Consider the following 20,895-nt stretch of genomic DNA (forward strand, 5'->3'; position numbering starts at 1 on the left):
GAACTGCCCTCCCCTGCAGGCCTGGTCCCCCCCAACTGCCCTCCCCTGCAGGCCTGTTCCCCCCCAACTGCCCTCCCCTGCAGGCCTGGGTCACCCCCAACTGCCCTCCTTTGCTGGCCTGGTTTCCCCCAACTGCCCGCATCTGCCAGCCTGGTCACCCCTAACTGCCCACGACTGCCCTCCCCTGCAGGCCATCTTGTGGCGGCCATCTTGTGTCCACATGGGGGCAGCCATCTTGTGTCTTGGAGTGATGGTCAATTTGCATATTACTTTTTTATTAGATAGGATAGTTAAGGGTACTAAGATATCTATTAAAATACTTGTGAAGTTTTTTTGTGATTCACCGGTGAAGTACAAATTTATAGTTCAGTGACAAATAAAAGTAAATTCGAAGATACTATTTTTTTAAATAGAAAATTCTGAATAGAAATATTAAACATTCTTTAATATGAAGCCTTTAAACTAGGAGTTATTTTCTCTGGCACATAACCCAAGGGTGTTCAGGGGGTGCCTATCTAGTTTCCTTTGAAGCAGAGGTGATTAGAAATGCCAAAAGCACACCTGGAATTATTCTGTCCACATCTGTCAGCTCTCCTTTAGCAAAAGCTGACACCATGGGGATATGGTTCAATTCACTTTGAGGTTAATTTTTTTAAGGAATCAAAATCTTCACTTTTTCCTTAGAAATATATATACCACATGAGATATTTTTCCTTCATGCTCCTTCGAAAAGAGAAATATGTCACTGGAAGTTTTACTACTAAAAATAATGACAAAGAATTGCTTCTATGTTTTAAAATCTTCAGATTGTTATGCACATACATATCTAAAAACTTGAGTTACACATTTGCAAATAGTTCCTTAATATATTCCCATTTCAGATTCTGAGACATCAGCTGTGCCATGGTATAATCCCTAATTACAATGGTATTCTTAAAATGAATCTGATGGGAAAGTAGGTCTGGGCCACAGCAACTTCAGGAAACCAAGTGAGTAAAAAACTTCTTAGAAACTGCTTACAAACACATCAAGATAAAGGAAAATGCATGCATTACTTCTAGGAACAACTAAGTAGACCAAAATTTAGAACTTTAAGTGTACAAATGTTCCACAGATCACCTCTATAAACACAAGACAAAGAAAGAACAAGCTTGGAGGAAGGAAATTTATATATATATATATATATATATATATATATATATATATATGAAATCAATCTCATTCTCAATCACTCTTTCTCAGCTTGATCTCCCAATCTCTCTTTTCCTCTATCCATGTCCCTGTCCTTGTCCCTGTCCCTCTCCCTCCTCCAATTTGATCCAACTACCATAATCCCTTCAAAATAGATCCCCACATAAAAACCTCTAAAACTTCCCTGGCCCTCGGCAGATTCTTGCTAACCAACATCTAAGATGCCATGGCTTCAGATCCAATAACAATAACTTTGAAGTTGATGAGGCTGAGGTGGGATTTGGTCATCAAAGGCTTAGCCAAATGGGCAGCCTCTGGATCTTCTTTAGGGACACTGGCTGTTGTGACATGCTTTGAGACTGTTAACAATCATATCAGCTAATGGGGACCATCCTGGTCACAGACTTGAAAAAGTTCAGCTGTGCTTTCCAATTTTAACAGCTTGGAATTAACTTTTAGATATCCAGTCAAGTGCTCCATCAATATGAAGGCATTACAGGTAATCACAGGTGATTTTTCCATTAATATTTAAAATATAATATGTTTCATGAGAGCACAAAGTGGTAACACCTTTTATGGATCTTGGACTTTTTACTTAGAAACCATGAAGCAAAGGGTTCCTGGAATCAGTCCCTGAACAATTCATTTTCTAGTTTAAGGGTAATTTGAAAGTATTTTTTCCATCCCATCAATTCCCCATAACTGAGAAAATGATTGTGTGAAACAGGCTACTTTTCTTCAGTAGATTATTTTTTAAAAATCCCAATGATGGTATATTAAGCTAGTCAACCCAAATATTCAGCTTATTACATAAAGAAAATGAAACACTGTTACACGCATATGCCAATTCACCTGCTCCTATTTGGTGAACCGTGCAAGCTGCCTGCCCAGCCACCCCACTTACAGTTAGCCAGCCGGCTCTGCTCGGGCTGCGCGCTGTCCAGGGACTGGGTGCTGGAGACAGAGGTCACGCTGGAGCTCCGCACAAAGCCAAGCGCCGCCAGCTTGGCTGCAGGCAGGCGTGAGTATCCAGGAGGACGAAGTCCAGACTTCGGTAGACAGGATTTGGCAGCATTCGAACTGGAGGCTTTCTTTAAATCTGCTAAAATGAACACAAACAAACAAACAACAACAACAAATATATATATATATATATATATATATATATATATATATATATATCCTACCTAATAAAAGAGTAATATGCAAATTGACCCTAACTCCACTACACCCACAAGCCACGCCCACAAGCCACACCCATCAGCTAATCAGGAGCAAATATGCAAATAAACCCAACCAAGATGACTACAGCCATAGAGAGCAGGAGGGAGGCTTGGGTTTCCCTGGCAACAGAGGGAGCTAAGCTTTCTGCCTGCCCTTACCAGCCTAAGCCTCCACTCAAGGCTACAAAGTTTCAATTATAGAAGGTAAACAAATCCAAACAGAAATGGTGGCAGCTACGGAGCTGGAAAGAGCAGGAGGCAAGGGTTGTGTGGGGATCCCTGGCTGGCCTAGGCCTCCACTCCAGGCTACAAAGTTTTTATGTGGGGATCCCTGGCTGGCCTAGGCCTCCACTCCAGGCTACAAAGTTTCAATTATAGAAGATACATCAATCCCAAGAGAAATGGCTGCCGGCCACGGAGTGAGCAGGAGGCTTGGCTCCGTTCCAGGTTACAAAATTTCAATTGTAGAAGATACATAAATCCCAGATACCAGGGCCTCTGCTTGGGTCACCAGGAGGCGTGGCTGGCCTGCAAACCACCACAGGCCCTTCACCCAGGCTGCCCCACACCCCAAGGGAACCCCCACCCTGATCCGCAGGACACCCTTCAGGGCAAATGAGCTGGCCCCCACCCATGCACCAGGCCTCTATTCTATCTAATAAAAGAGTAATATGCAGATTGACCGTCACTCCAACACACAATATGGCTGCCCCCATGTGGACACAAGATGGACACCACAAGATGGCCAGCAGGGGAGGGCAGTTGGGAGGGACCAGGCCTGCAAGGGAAGGGCAGTTGAGAGGGACTAGGCATGCAAGGGAGGGCAGTTGGAGGCGATCAACCCTGCAGGGGAGGGCAGTTAGGGGTGACCAGGCCGGCAGAGGAGGAAAGTTGGGGACAAACAGGCTGGCAGGACAGCAGTTAGGCATCAATCAGGCTGGCAGTGGAGTGGTTAGGGGTGATCAGGCTGGCAGGCAGAAGCGGTTAGGGTCAATCAAGAAGGCAGGCAGGCGAGCAGTTGGGAGCCAGCAGTCCTGGATTGTGAGAGGGATGTCCGACTGCCCGTTTAGGCCCAATCCCACCAGGCTGGGCTGAGCAACAACCCCCCTCTGTGCACAAATTTCGTGCACCGGGCCTCTAGTATATATATACATATTTCTCAGTCGAAAGCAAGATAGACAATACACAGAGTGTGAATATTAATCCACTTCTACCATAAATATGCCATGAGTAACCTTGAAGGTCCAATCTAGCACATTCACAAACACACTTTCCTGATAAAACCCCTCACTGTGGGTCAGGAGCATCAGAGAACTCAAAGAGAAGGAAAGGCAGAAGGTGGATGGGACCAGAACAGACACTAACCCTATTGTAGGGTCATAAAGAAAGATACAAAGTGCTTAGAAGGCTGAATGGAATGAGAATACTTACTGTTTCAAGTTACCCTAGAACTGTGCAATTGAGATACACCTTAAAATCTGACATACAATGGGCAAAGGACCCTTGTGGCCACTATTCATTAATAATTATAACCAGTATGTGTAAGTCGTAGAAACAGGTAAAAAGAATCATTGTATGAACCTTTTGTTGGTTGTAGGAATGAGGTGGAAAGGGCCCAGACTGTGGTCTGCCAGGTTGGAATCTAGGCTGTACCAGTTACTAGTGGTGTACCTTTGGACCCATTAACTAATACTAAGAACCACAGCTTCCTTCCCCAGAAGGAACTGAGGATCACAAAATTGGCCTTGTAGGTTTAATATAAGTATCCCTGCCTATAATATCAAACTTGACACGTACTCAAATTAATGTTAGGTTTCTCTTCTCCTTTTCTATTTCTTGCTTTTGTGTTAGTACAAACTTCAAAATTAGTTCCCAAACATATGCAAATCTAGCTATTAAAATAATAAAACATCTATATATATAAAAGCCTAAGCAACCGAACGACTGAATGACTGGTTGACCGGTTGCTATGACATAAACTGACCACCAGGGGACAGATGCTCAATGCAGGAGCTGCCCCATGGTCAGTGTGCTCCCACAGCCAACCTCCCATGGCCAGCCAACCTCCCACGGCTGGCTGGCCAACCTCCCGCGGTCCCTCCCCATGGCCGGCCAGCCCCCCTGATAGGGCCTGATGGCCAGCCAGGCTAAGGGACCCCACCTATGCACAAATTCGTGCACTGGGCCTCTAGTCATTATATAAATCCATCATCTCAGTACCACTATGTCTGAGCAGTATTCTTATTATCATCATGACACTATAAGAAGCCTCTCTGTACCATATAGAAACAGAATGTTATCAAGATACAAATACTCCATGATAAAAAATTTAAAAAGAAAAAAGGCCAAGTCACTTAGTATTCTATATATATATATAATCTATATATATATAATAGAGAAATATGCTAATTAACTGGGATACCGTAATAGGTCGACCAGACAGGAGGAGGTTGCGCGCGCAGTGTCAGGGGCGGGGCGGCAGGGGCCTCTGTGCGCCTGTGCTGGGGGAGGGCCTGATCAGTAGCGGCTGTGGCTGTTTCAAGGGCCGAAGAGGGAGGCTGGCAAGCAGACTGCTGGCAAGCAGGCTGAACTGCTGACCTCTGGGAGAGAGAGAGAGGCTTGGCTGTCTGATCACCCTGCTTCTCTCTCCAGGCCTTGCCAGCAGCCGCTGCCACTGCTGATCAGCCCCGCATCTCTCTCTCTGTGAGAGGTTAGCAGTTCAGCCTGCTTGCCTGCTGCACGCGCACCCTGGCATTCGGTCGAGTCTTCGGTCGTCTTGGATGTTACGACCCTGGCTCTTTATATATATAGACTAGAGGCCTGGTGCATGAAATTCTGCATGTGGGGGTGTCCCCTCAGCCCAGGCTGCACCCTCTCCAATCCAAGATCCCTCTCACAATCTGGAACTGCTGGCTCCTAACTGCTCACCTGCCTGCCTGCCTGATCACCCCTAACCGCTTCTGCCTGCTGGCCTTGTCACCCCTCACTACCCCCCCTGCCAGCCTGGTCGCCCCCAACTGCCCCCTGCTGGCGTGGTCACCCCCAACTACCCCTCCGGCCAGTCTGATCAACCCACACTGCCTGCTGTTTAGTCGTTTGGTCATCCCTCACTAACCCCCCTGCTGGCCTGGTCACCCCATGCAGCCTGCTGCTTGGTCATTTGGTCACCCCTCAATAACCCCCCTGCCAGCCTTGTTGCTCCACACAGCCTGCTGTCTTTCATTTTGCCATCCCTCACTAACCCCCCTGCTAGCCTTGTTGCCCCACACAGCCTGCTGTTCAGTGTTCCATCCAGTTGTTTCGGTCATGAAGGCCCCTGGATTTTTATATATTAGGATAGATAACTAAAAATATGTATTGAATATTATAACAGACATAGATGTAATATATAAGAACAATAGCACAAAAGGAAGAATGAGTAAATAGAGCTACAAAGGAGTAACATTTCTATAGCTCACTGAAAGTAGTATTAATATTAAATAGATTCTGACAAGTTAAGATGTATCTGGTAAGCCCTAGAGCAATAAAAATATAGCTAAAAATCACTAAAAGAATTAAAATGCTACACTAGAAAATATCACTCCTCATTACTACTTTCTTTAACACTTGGTGCAAAAGAAACTAGTAATGAGGAATAAAGAAACAGAAAAGAAATGAGCAGACAGAAAACAAAAAGTAAAATGGCACATGTAAATCTAATTTCTAATTCTATCAGTAATAACATTAAATGTGAATGTATAAAATGATCCAATCACCAGGCAGAGATTGTCAGACTAGATGAAAAAACAAGATAAAAATATAATTCAAATAATTCAAATTTGCAATTAGTTTAAAAGTGAAAGGATGGGAAAAGACACATTGTGGAAAGAAAAACCATCAGACAGCTGGAGTGGCTATACTCACATTAGACAAAATACATTTTAAAACAAAAAAGAAATAAGAGGGATATTTTTATCATAGTAAACAAAATATAGCACTTATAAATTACATACTCCTAACAACAGAGCCCCAAAATACACAAAGCAAAAACTTCCAGAATTTCCAGGAGAAATAAACAATTCAAAATAATAGTTGGAGACTTCAATACTCCATGTTTGATAATGGAATGATGAGGAAGAAAATCAGCAAGAATTTAGAAGACTTCAATACTATAAACCAACTAGATTTAACAAATATCTATAAAACACTCTGTCCAATAGCAGCAAAAAATAAAGGGTGAAGCAAGTGTAGGTTCATATGAAAAATAATGCAAAATTAATAAAAATAATACAAAAATAAACTGTTTCACATACAACTGTAAACCTCCTTTTGCTCCACCCTATACATGCTCCTCAAGTGCATGTAAAATATTTTCTAGGATAAACTATATATTAAGCTATAAAACAAGCATCAGTAAATTTAAAAGGATTGAAATTATATAAGTACATTCTGTGATCATAATGGAATGAAATTAAAAATAAAAATCAGGAGGAAATTTGTCAAGCTCACAAATATATGTAAATTAAGAAACTCACTACTAAATAATCAATGGGTAATAGAAGAAATCACATGCCAATTAGAAAATACTTTTAAGATGAATGAAAATGAATACATGCCTGAGCAATAAGGCAAGAAAATAATATAAAAGATATGCATATTGCAATCAAAGGCAAAACTTTATTTGTTAATGACATTGCTTGTATAAGAAAAATCATATAAAATCTAAAAGCTATCTATATACATAAAAACCTAAGTGACCGAATGACCAGTCAACCAGTCGCTATGACTCATACTGACCACAAGGGGGCAGATGCTCAATGCAGGAGTTGCCTCCTGGTGGTCAGTGAGCTCCCAAAGCGTGAGCTGGCTGACCCATCCCAGCAGCCCACCAGCCCGGCAGCAGCCACTCACTCCCTCAGTAGCCCTGCAGTTCCAATCTCCAGAGAATGGGCCAGGCACCAATGGACTGGTGTCACTACTACGATCCCGACAGCGCTGCCAGCCTCCTGGAAGTTGGCCTCAGGCACCGTGGCCACTCCCCCTCCCTAGATGCTCCACAAGGAAGAAACAATATAAAAGCGGTCACTAGGTGGTTCCCAACAACCGGTGCAAATGTCAGTGGAACGGATCTGGATCCCGGGCCAGCAAGGACGTCCCATCAACTGCCCAGAGGGCCAATTGCATCCCAGCCCCACCCCACCTCCCTTGGGTGGACACCAGATGCAGGGCTCATGGCTGGTGAGCGCTGCTGTGGTGGCACAAGCCTCTCTCAATTGGGACTGACTGGGCACTAGCCTGTGGCAGGCACAGAGGGGCCAGGATGAGCGGGATCAGCAGGCAGGAGCGGCAGGTAGCGTTGGACTGTGGGTTTTGGCCTGATCTCTGCAGGCCATCCCAAGGGGCCCCACCCATGCATGAATTTGTGACCAGGTCTCTAGTTAGAAATAATAATGAGCTTAGCAAGGTTACTAAAAAAAGTTCAACATACAAAAGTCAATTGTATTTGGACCCACTTGCAATGGATAGTCTAATGACTAGACCCAATAGCTTAAAAAAATAATTAGGAACTATAGTCAAGGGTCAGATTCCATTTTTTTGTTTGTTTGACTACTAACAGCTATCAAGTCTCAAACCCCCTTCTATACTCCCCACCCCCTTTCTGCCATATCTGGGAAAGTTGATGAGAAATCCCAGTGCTCCTTCCTTTGACACCTGCAAGAGATTCAAACTACATAAGCCACTGCCCACTTCCATGGGAGCCCTACCACAGCCCCACCTAACAACAACAACAAAAAGCTGAGCCAGTTTCAGACATGCCAGAGAGACCTCAATCCTATATAATAAAAGGCTAATATGCAAATAGACTGAACAGCGGAACGACTGGTCAGTATGATGCCCACTGACCACCAGGGGGCAGATTCTCAATGCAGGAGCTGTCCCCTGGTGGTCAGTGTGGTCTCACAGGGGGAGTGCCACTCAACCAGAAGCCCTGAGCCAGGATCACCCTGAGAGCACAGCGGTGGTGGCAGGAGCCTCTCCTACCCCAGTGGCAGTCAGACATCCCCCAAGGGCTCCCAGACTGCGAGAGGGTGCAGGCCGGGCTGAGGGACGCCCTCCCCCACCCCCGCCGCGAGTGCACAAATTTCATGCACCAGGCCTCTAGTTATGTAATAAATGTCCTCTTGCTTTGTGCATGGTTTAATTGGTCTTTACAAACAGAATTTGGGGTGGGTCCACCCTACTTCTTCAGGGTGACTACAACAATAGGTGCTGTGATCAGGATACTGAGACAGTGACCACCCATGGGGGAATCCTTGTTCTTGCTTTGCTTGTTGACTGGCAACTGCCCTCTGAGCTGCTGCTTGCTGGCGAGCTCCTGCTCTGAGCTATGCTGCTCATGCTGTGCTAGTGAGCCCTCCAGAGCCTTTGTAATGATTTCCCTGAACTACGATGGAAGTTTCAATAATTAATTGGTTTTTAAGAACAGGAATATGGGATTCAGGTGGAGCTATTTCAGAGTGGCCTTGGGTCATGTACTTTATAGGCTGAACCTATCTGTGCATCTTAGAATGAAGTTGAGACTAATGCTTAGCTCAGGGGAAAGACTACCGGTGTTATACACAGGCTCACTGTGTGGTCACTCATGGAAAAGCAGTCACTATGGGGAAAAAGAGAATAAAAAAGGAACCATGTGAAGTGCTGAGGCCTGCACTAAAGAGCAGATGGCTCAGCAGTCCCCTTATATTCCTCTGTTGCTGCTGCTGTCTACATCTCTGTCACAATAAAAATGCTGATCCACAGAGTTATAGAGAAAACTCCATGGCATCTCTGTGGCACTGCAAAGGAGTTAATTCAAACCTTCTTAAACCCAGGGTCCTTAAATCCTATAAAGCCACCACTGCCATGGGGGAGGCCTCTAACCCTGGTGGATACTGATTTGCAGCTCTCTGAGAAATTTTATAAAATACTAGAGGCCCGGTGCAAGGATTCATGCACTGGTGGGGTCCCACAGCCTGGCCTGCACCCTCTCGAAATCAGGTTTCAGTCTAATCCTCGCAGGCCTGGCCCAAGGAATGTAATAGTGCGCAAAGCGGCAGGCATCCAGGGAGGAGCCCGAGCCCTGGCCGGGCGCCGCACTGCTCCTGCTCATCCTGGCACACTGCCTGCTGCCACTGCTGCCACTCACTCGGTAGCACTGCACAGAGGTGGGAGAGGCTTGTGCCACCTCAGCTATGCTCGCCAGCCATAAGCCCAGTGTCTGGCGCTCAACAGTCAGCTGAGCGGTGCTTCCTCTGTGGGAGCTGACAGACTACCAGGAGCAGCTCCTGCATTGAGCATCTGCATCCTGGTAATCAGTGCATGTCATAGCAACCAGTCAAATGGTCTACCGGTCGACTAGTTGACCGGTCATTTAGGGTTTCACATATATAGGTAAGCATAGTACAGAGAACCCCCAGTAAATACAACAAAGGCTTAAAAAGAAAGAGGGGGTAGGAAGGAGGGAGGAATAGAGAGAGAAAAAAAAAACCTGGGTATAGCAGAGTAAAAACAGATGTCCACAGTTGGACCTAATTTTGGAACTGGAAATCCAAAATTTTCTAAAAGAATTTATACAACAAACAAGAAAGGGGCACCGACTGACTGTTGTGCCTCTACAACACAGCTTCCGAATTAATGCTAACATCTGCTTAAAGGCACCAATTAGCAAACTTTCGTGGCCTTAATCAATATTAAGGTTTAAATTAAGTTATTCCCGTGGATCTCATTAAATTTAAACAATGTATCCCCTATAATATTCTATAATCTTAGGAAAATTACTGAACAAAAAATAGAGGATACACATAGGCTTCACTTCAACCACAAGAATTATCATCTTGCCTAAATTTCCCAGTTATAGCACATAGCACCCATGCCCTAAAATATCCCACAGTGAACATGAACACTCAATTATGAATAAATTTAATTAAAATAAAATTTGTAACACATACAAATTGGCTTGACAAAATGGGACCCCAGGGACCATACCTCCAATTAAAGTAGTTACTATGGCCCAATGTAAATTAAAGCAAAGCCTGAAAAGATTGAAACTCATTATACAAGCCCAGTGCTTCTCCATTTAACAACCTATTTGACCTGTTTTTAAACCTGAAATAAATGACACTTCACAGTGGATTATGCAACCTTAAGGCTATGGTGCTACTCATTAAGGCCTCTGACACAGTATTATTGAAATTACTGACTCCATTAAATCAAAAACTGGAAAATAGTTTTGCTGTTATAGATCTGGATAACATGTTCTGTTCAGTTGCTATTTCAACAGCCTCTCAGCCAAGTTTTCTTTTACTTCCAAAGGGACACAATACACCTTTACATGGTGGCTACCCAGGGGGTTCCTCACAGCCTTGCCATATCACACAATCTTTTCAGGTAGATCTTAACTGTATCCAACTTTTTCCAGGAGCTCAGGTCTACCATGACATTGATGGTATCTTCCTCTGCGGACATTCATTTGACACACTCACTCAGGAAATACAAATATGTAGTTCAAGGCTCTGCCATCCTAAATTCCTAAAAATGATTTGGTAAACTGTGGGGTACTCCATCCCTGACACTGTCAAGAAATAGCTAATGATAGTATCAGCCCCCATAATATTAAAAGAAGCCCAAGATCTTTGGGTCTCTTTTGGGTTCAGGAGGCCAAACATTCTTCATTTGAAAATTTTACTTAAAGTCCATTTATGCTGTTACTTGCACTTCAGTCCTCCTTAATCGGGGTCCCCTCCAACAAACAGCTCTAGAATCTGTCCAAATTACAATGAACAAGCACTTCCATTAGAGCCCTCAGAGACTCCCTCACTGAGCAACTTCCGCTTGTGCCTCCTGGAGTTTCTAGACCACTCACAATGACTATAATTTGCTCATGGGTTTTAATGCAAGAACTGCCCTCCTTGGCCCTGCACACTACAGCATTAGAGTGGCAACTGCTGGACACATGCTGGTCTCCCCTGAAAAGAGACGCTCTCATTGGCCCTGACTCTTTGACACCCAGCGCAGCTAGCAGGTTTTCTTGCTGTAGGATGGAGCCAAACTAGGGCCTTCTGGCATATCCCACCTACAGGAGTGGGTAGACCTCCCTGTCCTCAGTCCATTGCCTGATGCCATAGTGCTGAAGATCACTCCACTCCCAGACACCTTTGCTCCCTGGGAAGTCTCTTGGGTCAACTGATGAACAGCAATGGGAGTTTTACAGATGGAAGGATGGCCATCACATGTGACAGAGCTTGTTGGAGAGCTACTGCTCTTCATCCTTTAACCAAAATGCCCCTGAGAAAAGATGGGACCCAAGGGTCATAACAATTAGACAAACTTCATAAAGTCATCCTATTTGTATACTTTTACTCTCTGAGCCATTGCCTGGCTGTCTGATCCCTGCTCAATGTTGTCCCTTTTGAGGTAAAAAACAAACAAACTACCAAAAATTCTGGATCTTTTGTGTCATAGTCACCCAGAATAAAAATCAAGCTCACGCATGTTTCCACACCTCCTATAGCCACAATACGTGACCTCACCAAAGACAGTCCCTGTTCACTTTTGGAGTTTCACCCATTTCTGAGAGTGAAAAAGGCAAGCATTTGGCTTCTCAGAACACACAAGGCTCTTGAACAAGGTGTTTGATGGAACTTTCACCTTCCTTTTACTGGCCTCAGGCTGCAGGCCTCGTAGAGCAACATCCTGTCTTACTAAACAAGTTCAAAATCAATTAAATGATATAGAGCACATTTTTGTCAGTCAAATATCAGGGCTCTCCCTCTTCCCAGATCTAGGAAAGCCTGGCGCTCCCTCCTTTGGAACCCATGGGAAAGTCCAAACACACAAACACCTACCTGAGTCTGAAACATGCACCCTACCCACACCCTGATCACAATAAACTCCAAGTGAATCTCCTTTCCCTGCCCTCTCCAGGCCATTGTGCACCTGCTTGGGAGGGCGGCCCTGCCCTCACCAGAGAGCTCAATTGTGTAAGCAATAATTTTCATACTCTCTTGAGGTGTGTATGGCATCACCAACCTCTAGTAGGAAGGTGAGGCACTTGAGGTTTTCCATTTCATCATCGAAGTAGCTATGTAGTCACCTCATTCGTGAAGTTCCAATAATGTAAAAACCAAAGTAGAGGGTTTTTAAACAATTTTATTAACCTTACTAGTGGCCCGGTGCATGAAATTCATGCATGGAGGGGGGTTCCCTCAGCCCAGCCTGCACCCTCTCCAATTGGGGACCCCTTGGGGGATGTCCGACTGCCGGTTTAGGCCTGATTCCACAGGGATCAGGCCTAAACCGGCAGTCGGACATCCCTCTCACAATCTGGGATCGCTGGCTCCTAACTGATCACCTGCCTGCCTGCCTGATTGCCCCTAACTGCCTCTGCCTGCCTGCCTGATTGCCCCTAACCTCTCTACCTGCCTGCCTGATCACCCATAACTGCCTCTGCCTGCCTGCCTGATCGCCCCTAACTGACCTCCCCTGCCAGCCTGATCTCGCCCTCAACTGCCCTCCCCTGCTGGCCTGGTTTCCCCCAACTGTCCTCCCCTGCCAACCTGATCTTGCCCCCCATGGCCCTCCCTGTTGGCCTGACCTCGCCCCCAACTGCCCTCCCCTGCTGGCCAATTTGGTTCTGATTGGTTGGTTTCTATGCCAATCAGCATCAAAAGCTTCGCCCCCTAGGCAGCCATGGGCTCCTCACAGTTCACCCTGATTTGGTTCTGATTGGTCAGTTTCTATGCCAGTCAGCATCTCCGGGCCTATCTCCAGGCCTGATCAGAGAGGCAGGGCTGATCAGCAGCCCCCTCGGAGGCTTGGAGAGACACAGAGGTGCAGCTGTTGGCAAAGCCCAGAGAGAAAGAGAGAGGCAATGGCTGATCAACAGCTGCCACGGAGGCTGTGGCTCAGACCCTGCCTCTCTCTCTGGGCCTCTCTCTGGGCCTGATCCACAGCCCCCTCGGCAGTCAGTGCTGGGTCTTCTGTGCCCACACCGGCGGCAGTCAGTGCTGGGTCACCACGGTAAGCCAGCACTGATTACAGGACTGACTTCTGGTGTTCAGTTGAGCCTTCAGTCAATTGTTACAGACCCTGGGTTTTTATATATTAGGATACCCAAGTGTCTGGAAGTATGAACTGCATTGCTTCTAGACCACAAAGCTACTTCATAAAAACACTGCTCTGTAATATTTCACTTTACTTTACTATTAATCAAATTACCTCAATATTTTCCTAATACTAAATGGACATTCAAACAATTTTGGTATGGGTTCATCCATATCTCCAAGGTGGTTCTGTCAGGGATAAGTTTAACACAGCAGTATAAAACTTGTTCTCTAAAACTAGAAAACATTACTGATAAGAATCAGAATACACAAGTAAGTGTCCATAGATTAGAATACTTGATATTGATAAGATGGCAATACTTCCCAAAACTGATGGACAGATGCAATGCAATCCTTATCAAAATCCTAGCTGGCTTCTTTGCAGAAACTGAAAAGCTGATATTAATTTCATAGCACATAGAATAGCCAAAATAATCTTGAAAAACAAGAACAAAGTTAGAGGGCTCACATGTTCCAATTTCAAAACTTAGTTTAAAGCTACAGTAATCAAGTCAGTGTAGCACTAATACAAAGTTAGACATATAGCTTAATATAACAGAATTGAGATTCTAGAAATAAACCCAACATTTACAGTCAACTGAATTTCAACAAGGCTACCAAGACCATCCAATGGAGGAAACCAGTCGTTTCCAGAAATGGTTCAGGGACAACTGGATACACATATGCATAAGAAGGATGTTAGAGTACTATCTCATATCATGTTAAAAACAATTCAAAGTGGATTAAAGGCCTCAGTGTAAGTGCTAAAATGATAAAACCCTTAGAAGAAACCACAGGTATAAATATTCACAACTTCAGATTAGGCAATGATTTCTTATATGTGACACAAAAAGCATAAGCAACAAAAGACAAAATAATTGAATTTCATAAAAATTAAAAGCCTTTATGCTTCAAAGGATGCTAACAAGAATGTGGGGAGAAAACAACAACGTAAGAATGGGAGAAAATATTTTCAAATTATATATCTGATAACTTTTTAGTATCAAAAATCTACACAAATAAAAGAGAAGCATGCAAATTGACCATCCCTCTGCTACGCCCACCAGCCAATCACAGTGAGTATACAAATTAACCCCCCAAAAATAGAGGTTGATTTGCATACATAGGCATGGAGCGAAGACTGAAGACAGTGTAGAAGGAAGCCAAGTGCTGCAGAAGGGAGTAAAGCTGCAGAGAAGGGAGGGAAATGAGGCAGTGGAGACAGGAGGGAGTGAGGCAGCGGGCTTCGCTCCCTTCTTTGCTTTGCTCTGGCCACAGGAAGCCCTATTCCTGCAGGAATAGGCCCAAAGAAGCCCTCTTCTTGCAGGAATCTTCCTTCAACGGGCCTCTAGTGTATAAATAACTGCATAACTCAGTAATGGAGAGAAAGTAACCAAATTTTTAAATGGGCAAAGGATTTCAATAGACATTTCTCCACTCCAAAGAAAATATACAGATAGCTAATAAGCATATGACAAGATGCATAACATCTTTAGCCATCAGAAAATGCAAATCAAGATCACAATGATATACACTTCACACTCACTAGAGTAGCTATGATAAAAAAAAAAGACAGACATTAACAAGTGTGGATGTAGCTGTGGGAGAGAGTAGAACCCTCATACACTGCTAGTGGGAATGTAAGATGGTGCAGCCCCTTTGGAAAACAGTCTAGTAGTTCCTCCAAAGGTTAAACAGAGAGGTTCTATATGACAGAACAATTTTACTTCTACATGTGAAATGAAAGAATGTCTCTACTTGTAGTGGCATTATTCATAACAAAAGGTAGAAACAGTGCAAATACACACGAACTGGCGGGGAGTGGATAAGCAAAATGTGGAGTGCCAATTCACTGGAATATTTTTCAGCCACAACAAGGAAAGAAGTATGGACACGTGCTACCATATGGATGAACCCTGAAAACATTAACCTTTTGCACTCAGATGTCGAGTGTGACTCGACACAGTTAGCATTGGTAGCAGGAATCGAGAAAAAAGCAAGCGAGTGCAAAGGGTTAAGTATGTGAAAGAGGACAGACACAAAAGGTCACATATTCTATGACTCCATTATATGAAATGTCCCAAATAGGCAAATCTATAGAGACAGAAAGCAGATTAGTGGTTGCCAGGGACTGGGATTTGGGAGAAATGAGGAGTGCCTGAAAATGGGTACAGGGTTTCTTTCTTCATGGGGTCATGAAAATGTTCTAAAATTGATTGTAGTTATGGTTGCAAATTCTGTGAGTATACTAAAACAATTGAACTATGTCCTCCAAAAGGGTTATTGTATGTAGTATGTGAATTATGTCTCAATAAAGCTATTATATTAAAACAAAAGTTTAAGAGCATAAACAATTCTTGCCTTCAGTTCAGTAACAGGCTTACATTACCTGAAGCAATGGCTGTTTTCCCAAATCTCTCTCAGAAACTTGGCTTTCAAAGGGCCTGTGTCAGACAGAGAGCGGGTCTGTCACTGTGAGCCCTCCACCAAACCCCTCAAACAGGCAGGTGGAAGAAATGCTTATGCAGCACATCAAAGACACTTCCAAACACATATAACCATAGTGGAGAAAGTAATTAAAATAGCTTCAAAAATTAATAAACATTTATAAAACCTCTAGAATAAAATATTCAAATCCTACACAAAGAAGCTGTCTCTTATTTTTATCTGACAAGATTTTACCAAAGAAAAAGATAAAAGAGATTTTGTTGCTATTGAATGCTTTAAAAATGTGTTGCTCTTTCGAAGTAATAATTTTTTCTTTTGAAAGATAAATCCTTTGAAGATTGCAGATCTTCATATTTCAAACCTGAATAATTTTATTTGTTCTTATTTTTCTTTTGTTATTGACTGTCATTTAAATATAATTCTATAGAAAAACAATCACTGAGAGGAGAAAGAAGATGGCTGCCGATGGGAAGGCAGACTGCAAGATAGTGTGTGAGTGAGAGAACAAAGGGAGAGTGTGTGGTCGCACGGAGAGTGTTGGTGAGTTGAGGGACAGCTATACTCCAGGAGACTGAGGGGGACTGCTGGACGGGGCTCCCCTGACCGAGAAGCCCCCACTGCTGCTGGGTTCCCTCCCAGAGCCACCGGCTTGGATGCGGAGACTGCGCCATCTTGAAGGGGAAAGTGGATGTTATCGGAAATCTGAAAAGCCCAGGGAATCTACAACTATGGCACCCACCGAACAGCTGCGAACCTGAGAACACAGGTCCCCAAGTGGCGCAAGCACGTGGATTCAGAGGAGCTCTACACCCCCTCACAGAAAGGTCAGATTTCACCTGGGATAAGGTGAGGTCTGTGGTCCTGGCAGGAGAGAGAAACACGCGCACTGTGGGAGCTGGAGAACCTGGGGAAGTCTGTGCCTAGAAAAATCCGTGACTGTTGGGGCTGGCATGATCCGTGAATGTGGAAGGGAACTCTAAAAAGCCACCCATTTTGATCTGGGTGCAAAAGGATAGCCTAAAAAATTTTAAAATGTGCCGGCTCCTTAGACCCAAGGTGAAAGAAAGACTGCACAGACTTGCAAGCAGCCCCAGAGTTCACACACTTACTCTGGCTCTTTTTGTTTTTTTTTCTCTTTAAATCCTTGCTTTTGATTACTAAGCCCTATACATAGGATCACCCAACTGGGGACACTCTAAGATGCTGCAGGGGAAAGTTGTTTTTGTGGAACCTGGGGATCAGAGCGGGGAATAACCATCAGAGAACCAGCTCTGGGGCAACCCACTCCCCCAAACTGGTATTAAGTGCCACAGGGAAAAGAAAATCTAAACACTAGCTAGAGAGGACCTATAGACCCGGAGGTCAATCCAGAAACACTGCCACCCAGGGGCTGAATCACAAATTGACTCTTGTGTAAACACAAATAAAGGAGTATAAGAAATAAAGACATACTGCCTGCTTAAAAATCAGGACTGGCTTCAACACTGAGGAGCAGCGGAATGCAGGGAACTTCAATACTGTCCTGACTAAGAAACAGGCGTGCCACACAGAACAGGAGAGGAAGTGAATGACCTTCACTGCTGCACATTTTTATTTTTTTCATCTTTCACTTAAGAAACTAATTTTTTTTCTTTTTTTCCTCACTTGATTTTACCTTTTTAATTATTACATTTGTATTTTCAATCAGTATTATTACTAGTACTATTTTACGATTTTTTTAAAAAAGTGTCATTGTATTTTCTCTTTATTTTACTTTGGGATTAGTGTTCTACATTCTATTTTCATCTTTCTTTAGCATCGTTTTACTCTAGCTCAACTTTACCTTTATGCCATCACTCTCTTCCTCACTTTTCCCCTTTTGTTGTCCTGTTTCTCTTACCAGATTACTGCTTTAGATTTTCCCTATTCCTTCTTTTTACCCCCTGTTAAAATTTCACCCTACTTATATATCTAATTTCCAATTCCCTGCTCCAAATCCATACACACCTCTCTCTTCTCTTTCTTCACTATCCAAATTTTTTCTCTCTGTCCTTTTGTTGTTGTTTTCTTGATTGTTGATTATATCGATTTTTTTATGCTTGTTTGTGAGATTGTTTTGCTTTTGCTTTTTGTTTTTTTTTTGTTTTGTTTTTTGCTTCTGTTTTCCCTCGCCTCACTTGATATTAGTTGTTGTTTATAGTTTGCATTCATCTCCAGGTACTTGTTGCGGGCATGTGTTGGAATTAGTGGCTGTTCTATTGGAGTTTTCTCCCCATATATATAGTTTTTTCCCCTCTTCTTTCTTATTCTCTCTTTTTTCTCTCTTACTTTTTTTTCCTTTTCCCAATTTCATGTTTGTACTCCTTTTTTTTTTCTTATCCTTTCTCCCCTATCCTCTAATTCGCCTTTCTCTGGTGGTCACCTTTATTTGGGGTTATTAATATCATGAATACATTTGTGTTCAGTGCCTTGTGTGTTGTACCTTGTTGTGTTGTATTTTGTGCCTTTAAATCAATGCAGGAGAGAGAGAACTACATAACCAGACACCTGGAGAAGAGAGATCATGGGGAGACAAAGAAACAGCCTGCAATATGAAAGAAAAGCAGGCATCACCAGAAAAGGAAGTAAATGAAATGGAGACAAGCAACCTGTCAGAGAAAGAATTCAGAGAAATGGTCATAAGGTGGATGAAAAGAATGGAAGACAAATTTGACAATATATATAAGAACCAAGAGGAAATGAAGAAGAACCAAGAAGAAATGAAAAATGACATCGCTGCTGTAAAGAACTCAATAGAAAGCATCAAGAGTAGACTAGAAGAAGCAGAGGACCGCATTAGTGAGCTAGAAGACAATGTAGGAAAAAATACCCAAGTACAGCAGCTTCTAAAAAAAAAAAAAAGCAGGAGGAGAGCCTAAGGGAACTTTGGGACAACATGAAACAAAACAACATCCGCATAATAGGGGTGCCAGAAGGAGAGGAAACTGAGCAAGGAATAGAAAATCTGTTTGAAGAAATAATGACAGAAAATTTCCCTGATATAGGGAAGAAAACACCCACACAAATCCAAGAAGCTCACAGAGACCCAAGCAAAATGAACCCCAAAAGACCAATGCCAAGGCACATTATAATTAAATTGGAAACACCAATGACAAAGTAAGAATCTTAAAAGCGGCCAGAGAGAGACAGAAACTTACCTACAAAGGATCCCCCATCAGACTAGGAACTGATTTCTCAACAGAAACTCATTAGGCCAGAAGGGAATGGAATGAAATATACAAAGTCATGCAAAGGAAGGGTCTGAATCCAAGAATACTGTACTCAGCAAGGCTATCAATCAAAATTGAGGGTGAAATCAGGAGCTTCACAGACAAAGAGGGACTAAGAGAGTTTATTACCACCAAACCAGCAATGCAAGAAATGCTAAAGGGTCTGCTGTAAAAAAAAAAAAAAAGAAAAAGAAATAGGAAGCGAAGAAGGAACACAGGGGTAAAGAATAAAAATGGCAACAAACAAGTACCTAACAATAATAACTTTAAATGTAAGTGGATTAATTGCCCCAATCAAAAGACATAGGGTAACAGATTGGATGAGAAAACATGACCCATATATCTGCTGTCTACAAGAAACCCACCTCAGAATAAAAGACACACACAGACTGAGGGTGAAGGGATGGAAAAAGGTTTTTCAGGCGAATGGAAATGAAAAAAAAAAAAAAAACAAAGCTGGGGTAGCAATACTTATATCTGATAAATTAGATCTCAAAGTGAAGGACATAAAAAAGAGATAAGGAAGTCCACTTCATAATACTAAAGGGAGCAATCCAAAAAGAAGAAATAACTCTGGTAAAAATATACACACCCAATACAGGAGCACCTAAATACATAAAAACACTCCTGGAGGATATCAAGGGAGAGACTGACAGCAATACAATCATAGTAGGAGACTTTAATACCCCACTATCACCATTGGACAAATCCTCTAAACAAAAAATCAGCAAAGAAACATCAATCCTAAATGACTCACTAAACCAGATGGAATTAATTGACATCTTCAGAACATTTCACCCCAAAGCCACAGAATATTCATTCTTCTCAAGTGCACATGGCTCATTTTCAAAGATAGATCATATGTTGGGTCATAGGCAAAGTCATCTCAAATTCAAGAAGGTAGAAATCATATCAAGCATCTTCTCAGATCACAGTGGCATAAAACTGGAAATCAACTACAATAAAAACAATCCAAAGAAATCAAACACATGGAGACTAAACAGCATGCTATTAAACAATGACTGGGTTACGAGAGAGATCAAGGAAGAAATAAAAAACATCATGGCAACAAATGACAATGAAAACACAACAATCCAAAATCTATGGGACACAGCAAAATCAGTCTTGAGATGGAAGTTCATAGCTCTACAAGCCTACTGCAAAAAACAAGAAATAATGGTAAGAAATTACCTAACCCTACAACTCAAAGAGTTAGAAAGAGAGCAACAAGAAAAGCCCAGTGTAAGCAGAAGGAAGAAAATAATAAAGATCAGAGCAGAGATGAATGACATAGAGATCAAAAAAACAATACAAAACCAAGAGCTGGTTCTTTGAAAGGATAAACAAGATTGATGAACCTCTAGCCAGGCTCACCAAGAAGCAAAGAGAGAGGACCCAAATAAACACAATCAGAAATGAAAGAGGAGAAATAACAACAGACCCCACCAAAATACAAAGGATTGTTAAAAAATACTATGAACAACTCTATTCCAACAAAATGGACAACCTGGAGGAAATGGACATATTCCTAGAAAAATACAACCTTCCAAAACTCAATCAGGAAGAATCTAAACATCTCAATAGGCCAATAACTATGGAAGAAATTGAAGCAGTCATCAAAAAGCTTCCAGCAAACAAAAGTCCGGGGTCAGATGGCTTAACAGG

General features: G+C 42.9%; 1 protein-coding gene across 3 annotated transcripts in view; it reads right to left on the reverse strand.

Moving 5' to 3' along the window:
* MTUS2 (microtubule associated scaffold protein 2) overlaps positions 1–20,895 on the reverse strand; it is a 366,940-nt gene that overhangs the window by 304,194 nt on the left and 41,851 nt on the right. The window contains exon 3 of one of the 3 annotated variants that reach the window (XM_054719702.1): positions 2,096–2,290. The exons of 1 other annotated variant lie outside the window; for it this stretch is intronic. In XM_054719702.1, the coding sequence (XP_054575677.1) occupies positions 2,096–2,290 (195 nt within the window). Of the gene's footprint in view, positions 1–2,095; positions 2,294–20,895 lie in introns of all 3 variants that reach the window. One more of the 3 variants, XM_008158182.3, reaches the window with a different exon arrangement.

Source organism: Eptesicus fuscus, chromosome 7 (assembly GCF_027574615.1).
Source record: "Eptesicus fuscus isolate TK198812 chromosome 7, DD_ASM_mEF_20220401, whole genome shotgun sequence".
NCBI classification, from domain to species: domain Eukaryota; kingdom Metazoa; phylum Chordata; class Mammalia; order Chiroptera; family Vespertilionidae; genus Eptesicus; species Eptesicus fuscus.